The following is a 6,923-nucleotide window of genomic DNA, read 5'->3' as shown; positions in this document are numbered from 1 at the left end:
GTACTAAACTTGATTTTTTACGTATTTTTAATTCAAGTCCACTGTCCAAAACCTTTTTAAAAAACTTGATTAAGACACCATTTATTTAGAGGTGTGTAGCCTTTGCAAATATAAATTATCACTAAAACAATTGAATTCTTCAGAATGAACTGTGTATGACTATTCTCTATTAATTCTCTTGTCACAGGCTCACACCTCTGTCTTTATATTTAAATTACATTTTATGATAAGGCTAGCAATCTCTCCCAATGTGTACTATACAGTATGTAATTCTGGCCTCTGTCAATGGAGCAGATTTGCTTTGAGCCAACATTTGAAAGGGCTGACTGGAACCTACCATCCTATACATTGTACAGTGTGTGAGAGACCCTGCTTGGCGAGGGGCTTTGGAGCAGGCTGACTGGACAGAGCCGTTGGGACCGAGGCTGTGTGAAAAGAAGGGTGGAGTTTCCACATCGCATTGAGTACACACACTGCTGTCTGCATCACTGTGCTGTACCGCCAGTCCACTGGAGAGGAGTGTCATAGAAGGGGAGGGGGGTTGTACAACAGCATACAGGCCGGCACAGGCTACATTACTATTGAGAGGGAGGGATGAGAATGCTGAATCAGTGAAACTGCATTATAGCCAGGGAGAGGGTGGGAGAGGGTGAACTGCAGGAGAGAGGGAAGGGAAAGATAGCCGCAAGGGTAAGAATTGTGATATCCTTTAAAAAAAGAGTAGTTAAATGTATCTTTGTGAAGGACAAATATAAACACAGGTTTACCTTGCATCTAAGGTTTCAATATCTGTAAATCTAAATCCAGGTCCAGCCATTCAGTTAATTTCAAACCATTCAGTGAAAGTGTGTTTGGTGATTTTGTTATAGGTGAAAGTTCATAGGTTAAACGTTCACGGTGAGCTTGAGGTGGCCGTACACCTTGCTGCAGACCAGGAAAGGAAGCCAAGGTAAGAATTTGACAACATGATTTCTTATGGATTTCTGCAGCAATGGTGTTTGCTGGTATTGTTTACCTGCTCTGTCAGCAACCGGAAGTCTTTCATACCTCCAATTAGAGAATGGATGAGAGCTGGGAATGACAGAACTAGAAGTCACTATGGGGTGTGGGTACAATATGCATCAAGGCAACCAAGTTTTTTTTTTTTACTCGTCATACTGTTAACGCTAAGCTAGTGAGCTACTATATCAAGAAACAGAATGCTAGTACAGGTGACATTTCCACGTGTGTGATACTGTTAAAATTACATTTTACTGTTATACTGTAACTCGGATTGCCATCTCATAGATGGAAGGAAGGGAGGTGGTGTTGCCGACTGTGTCCCGCGTTGCACTGTGTGGTGGTACCCATGGCAATGAGCTGTCAGGAGTGTACCTGGTGAGAGAGCGGCTGAGGATGAGGAAGGTGGAAGAAGACCACATCTCCGTGGTGACCGTGATGTCCAACCCGCGTGCTGTCCAGCAGTGTCGGAGATACACAGAGACAGACCTGAACCGCTGCTTCACCCATGCCACCCTTAGGTCTGATGATGATGATTATGATGATAAATTATAAGGGAGAAGGTATGGTGGTGATAGTGATTATGAGTAATGTAGAAAAGAGACATGACGATGATGACATTTATGTCAAAAGGTATAATGTTGTTGATCATGATGATGGTCTTGTGTTGGTAATGGTGAAAGTGAGGAAGGAGATGATGAGAATGAGGGGGATAAAGAGCATGATGATGAGGTTGGAGACAAAAGTTGTATTAGTATTGATGGTAATAACCATCCATTCATCCTTCTCTCTCTCCCTCTTAGTGGGCCTGTGACAGACAAAACCCCCTATGAGATAGTCCGGTCCCAGGAGCTGAACACCCTGCTAGGTCCCAAAGGTAGTCCAGAGGCCATGGACCTGGTGTGTGACCTCCACAACACTACCGCTAACATGGGCCTGTGCCTCATCGCCTACTCAGACTGTGACTGGATCTCTCTTCACATCTACAGATACCTGCAGGCAAGAGAAAACAATCCTCACAGAGACTCATTATTTTGGATGTATTTTCTCATTAGATTGAAAATTGTGATAGTTCTATTCTTAAAGATCAATATGGATGAATGAAAGTTAACGAGGTATACAATGTTTTTTTGTTTTTTTTCAATTAATTTAGGAACTCAGTAGGGTAGAAAATGAGGTTGGCCTTAACTAGTCTGCTTCTAACAATTCGGAATGATCTTTGAATAGTAGCCTAAAGTATGCTAAGAACTTTAAACCAGATCTATTTTGAGGATACACACAATCATGGTGGAGAAAAAGATCTGCGATTCTATGATCTTACCCACGTTATCTTGAGATGATTTCTGTCAGGTTACCACTGGGGTATTGACAATTGATTTTGTTTTCCAGAGACAAATGTCTGACATACCTGTGAGGTTCATTCACTTTGACCTTCCCCGCAATGAAGCATATTCCCTCGATTCTGTAGGCAAACATGGCTTTGGTGAGTTAGTAGGGAGGTGGGCTTCTTTACTACCAGTACATTTTTCAGTTTTTTTGCCATGGTAGTCTGATGATGCACATCTCTCTGCATTTAGATTTTGTTCATACTTTTAAAATGGAACCTTCTTTTTTTATTTTTAACGGTGCTTAGTTGATTGAGTTTGTTTTGACAATTTAAAAAACACATATACAGCCAGTACATACTGTACATAAACAAATATATATCAAGGATAGCACAATAAAGTCAGTCACGTATTTCCATCACAATGGAAATACGTGACTGACTTTATTGTCCTACCCTTGATATATATTTGTTTGTGTCTCCCCAGAGAAAGATTAAGGCAGGAATTGTAAAACTAATGTTGCAATACATGCTATAATTGCGTACGATGTATTGGAATCATACTAGGTCATATGTGTATTTGAAATGCAATTCATGTAAATGTGTCTTTTTTCCTTTGCAGCGATTGAGATTGGTCCTCAGGCCCATGGAGTAGTCAGGTCCAATATTTTATCGACAATGCAAGAAGGGGTCCAGCACATGCTAGAATGGGTCCACCTCTTTAACTCAGGTACATGGCCTATAGAATCCTTTCCAACATTCAATTCAGCGCTGCTTTCAGATTGAAATAGTTCACTGTCCCACATGCTTGATGAATTGTAACCCCTCATTCAGATTCATCCCACAGAGCTTTCTCTTCAACCGCTTTCTCTCCCCCTCTCGCTGTCTCTCTCTTTCACAGGTACCCAATTTGAAGGAGGAAAAGTGGATGTGTACACCATGGTGAAAAATGTGGACTACCCAAGAGACTTTGAGACCCACGGTATTACAGCCGCCATTCATCCTCAACTCCAGGTATACAATGCCCTTGAAACTTTAACAACTGGACACTCACTCAGTATGGGATGCACAATAGTTCCTTGCTAAGTAACAGCAAAGCAATCTCTGGGTCAGGATTTGGTATACCCACACTCCTCCACTCTATCTCCCCCCTCTCTCTCAGGATCGGGACTTCTGCCTCCTCCGACCCAATGACCCTGTGTTCCAGACATTCTCTGGAGAGACACTAAAGTACAAAGGGACTGAGCCACTCTATCCATTCTTCATTAACGAATGTGCGTACTATGAGAAGGGCATAGCTCTCTCCCTTGCAAGACAGAGGAGTGTGGGGATACCATCCATCCGATCGGAGAGAGAAGGAGAACAGGGAAAGAGGAAAAGTTCAGCAGATGAAATGGAGGAGGAAGAAAAAATTAAAGGGGAAATGAAGGGGGAAGGCTATCAGAAGCTAATAGAATATGGAGAGGAGAGTGATTCACTAAATGGACAACACAACTGAGAGCTAATTTCAAGTTCTTGATATGAATTGTGGATTTTAAAAAAGCTATGTAAAATGGGACACATTGATCAAATGTTATTAACTTCAAATAATAATAAAAATCCTTCAATGAAATGACAGCATTTGCTGATAAATGTTTACACACACACACACCTCACCTTGAAAGGAAAACAGCACTGAACCTTTTTCTAAAATGTTTTTTGAGTTAGGGAACACATTGGGAGGGATCTTATACTATTCCTCCATACAGACTCCTTCCAGATCCTTGATATCCTTCCTCTGCGCTTATGGACTGCCGTTTTCAATTCAAGCCACAGGTTTTCAACGGATTTCAAGTCTAGAGGCCAATTAACCCCACTGACATGAAAATATAATTATTTGGCCAGAAACCAGTGGTGGGTTTGTTATCGTAATGAGAATTCATAAGCAGAAAAGAACCCTATACCTACTGAAAAATATGGTGGTGAATCTTTGATGCTATGGGGCTATATTGCTTCCACTGGTCCTGGGGCCCTTGTTTAGGTCAACAGCATCATGAACTTTGCACCAATAGACATGGCAGCTCTGAGTGGATGGAGTGGACTTCTAGTCCTGCTCAAGAGGTGTGCACACCATCCACTGCTTCCGAGTATATTACTTGCTAAAGTTCAGTCCCTGGACAATATAGTAGACGAGCTCAGGGGGAGGACATCCTTCCTGAGAGACAGAAACATACTCTGTTCCACTGATTCATGGCGCTCTCCAGATATACTGCCCCCGTCCATACAGCCAGCTGGGTTGTCAGTACATCACGCAGGCAGGAATAAAGAACTCTCCAGGAAGAAGAAAGGCAGAGGTGTAGGTTTTATGATTAACTACTCATGGTGTGGCGTACTGGAACTCAAGTCCTTTTGTTCACCTGACCTAGAATACCCCACAATCAAATGCCGACTGCATTAACTCCCGGGAGAATTCTCTTCGGGTTACAGTCACAGCCGTGTGTATTCCCCCTCAAGCCGATACCACAACGGCCGTCCAGGAACTACACTGGACGTTGTGAAAACCAGAAACCATATATCCTGAGGCCGCATTTAACAAGAAAAACGCTACTGAAGTTCTATCAACACTTCGCCTTTAGTACTCACACTTCAAAAACTCCGGGATGGCTACAAGGTCCTCCCACGAACCCTGTTCGGCAAATCAGATCACAACTCTATTCTGCTCATCCCTTTCTACAGGCAGAAATTCAAACAGGAAGTACCTGTGCAAAGGTCTATTCAACGCTGGTCTAACCAATCGGAATCCGTTCAAGATTATTTTGATCACGCGGACTGGAATATGTTCCAGGTTGCCTCTAAGAATAACATTGATGTCACGTACTTCCTCCTCTTCTCCTCTTCATCTGAAGAGGAGAGGCGAGAAGGATCAGAGGACCAAAATGTGGCGTGGTATGTGTTCATAGTGAATTTTAATAAAGAGAACACTGAACACTGCAACACGACACAAAAACAATAGACCTGTGCCGACACAAGCCACTAACATAGACAATCACCCACAAACAAACAGTGCAACCCAGGCTACCTAAGTATGATTCTAAATCAGAGACAACTAATGACACCTGCCTCTGATTGAGAACCATACTAGGCCGAAACATAGAAATCCCAAATCATAGAAAATCAAACATAGACTGCCCACCCAACTCACGCCCTGACCCTACTAAATAAATACAAAACAAAGGAAATAAAAGGTCAGAACAATTGAAATATACACTGACACAGTGACTAAGTAAATTAGGAAGTGTATAGGGGTTGTTGTTCCCAACATGACTATTTAAACCCACCCAAAACAAAAACCGTGGATAGATGGCAGCATTTGTGCAAACCACCACATTTAATTAACCACTGCAAATTGACTGGGAATATGGTTGAATACAAATAGTGCAGTTATGCCCTCTGTAAGGCAATCAAACAGTACATAGTAAAAGTGGAGTCGCAATTCAATGGCTCAGACACGAGACATATGTGGCAGGGACTCCAGACAATCGTGGATTACAAAGGGAAAACCAGCCACGTCGTGGACACCGACGTCGTGGACACCGACGTCTTGCTCCCGGACAAGCTAAACACCTTCTTGAGAATAACAGAACTGTTTCGGTTTCGGTTATTCACTTTGTTATTTTGTTTAGTGTTCAGTTTAAATAAAAATTCATGAACACTTAGCACGCTGTGCTTTGGTCTGATTCCTCTTCATCTGACGACGACACCCGTACACCAAGATTGAACTCTTTGGCCTGAATGTCAAGTGTCACGTATGGAGGAAACTTGGCACCATTCCTACGGTGAAGAATGGTGGTGGCAGAATCATGCTCTGGGGATGTTTTCAGCTGCAGTGACTGGAAGACTAGTCAGGATCGAAGGAAAGATGAACGGAGCAAAGTACAGAGAGATCCTTGATGAAAACCTGCTAATGACCTGACTGGGTTGAAGCTTCACCTTCAAATAGGACAATGACCCTCAGCACACAGCACAGACAATGCATGACAAGTCTCGGAATGTCCTTGAGTGCCCCAGCCAGAGCCCGGACTTGAACCCGATCGAACATCTGTGGAGAGACCTGAAAATAGCTGTGCAGCGATGCTCCCCATCCAACCTGACAGAGCTTGAGAGGTTCTGCAGAGAAGAATGGGAGAAACTCCCCAAATACAGGTGTGCCAAACTTGTGGAAGATTCAAGGCTGTAATCGCTGCCACAGGTGCTTCTATAAAGTACTGAGTAAAGGGTCTGAATACATATGTAAATGCAATATTTCAGTTTTTAATTTTAATAAATTAGCAAAAATGTGTAAAAAACGTTTCGCCAGTATGACGCCCACCACGATAAGCATGGGGAGTTGTTCATGGGGAGTTGTTCATGGCTCTGGCACTCTTCCTGGGTGGACCGACCACCTCTACCTCCTTCCAGGTTGTCTCATACCCCTAGCCACGCTGCTCCTCCTTACCACACTGCTTGGTCCTTTGGTGGTGGTTCTGTCACGGCTGTTGAAGGAGGAGGACCAAGGAGTAGCGTGGTCAGCGTACATTTTCTTTTATTATAAAAATGGTGCCAACAATAAACCATACAAAAA

General features: G+C 42.9%; 1 protein-coding gene across 2 annotated transcripts; it reads left to right on the top strand.

The window, feature by feature from the left end:
- Positions 1–623: 623 nt before the first annotated feature.
- Positions 624–3,923, top strand: LOC124008767 (N-acyl-aromatic-L-amino acid amidohydrolase (carboxylate-forming) B-like). Of its 2 annotated transcripts, XM_046320301.1 has the most exons (8): positions 624–690; positions 870–949; positions 1,288–1,520; positions 1,803–1,998; positions 2,389–2,482; positions 2,946–3,053; positions 3,225–3,337; positions 3,486–3,923. In XM_046320301.1, the coding sequence occupies exons 3-8, from the start codon at positions 1,288–1,290 to the stop codon at positions 3,819–3,821; spliced, it is 1,080 nt and encodes a 359-aa protein (XP_046176257.1). In that variant the 5' UTR covers positions 624–690; positions 870–949; the 3' UTR covers positions 3,822–3,923. The 2 variants fall into 2 exon arrangements, with proteins under 2 accessions (XP_046176257.1, XP_046176258.1); XM_046320302.1 differs by having other exon boundaries at positions 664–949.
- Positions 3,924–6,923: the final 3,000 nt, after the last annotated feature.

Source organism: Oncorhynchus gorbuscha, linkage group LG21, assembly GCF_021184085.1.
Source record: "Oncorhynchus gorbuscha isolate QuinsamMale2020 ecotype Even-year linkage group LG21, OgorEven_v1.0, whole genome shotgun sequence".
Lineage (NCBI taxonomy): Eukaryota > Metazoa > Chordata > Actinopteri > Salmoniformes > Salmonidae > Oncorhynchus > Oncorhynchus gorbuscha.
This window is presented reverse-complemented; position numbering and strand designations above follow the sequence as displayed.

Excerpts from the sequence above, each read along its gene's own strand:
- LOC124008767 (XM_046320301.1), top strand. The coding sequence starts at position 1,288 with ATGGAAGGAAGGGAGGTGGTGTTGCCGACTGTGTCCCGCGTTGCACTG. Across the intron at positions 2,483-2,945 it reads TGTAGGCAAACATGGCTTTG|CGATTGAGATTGGTCCTCAG; the intron begins GTGAGTTAGTAG and ends TTTCCTTTGCAG. Across the intron at positions 3,054-3,224 it reads GGTCCACCTCTTTAACTCAG|GTACCCAATTTGAAGGAGGA; the intron begins GTACATGGCCTA and ends TCTCTTTCACAG.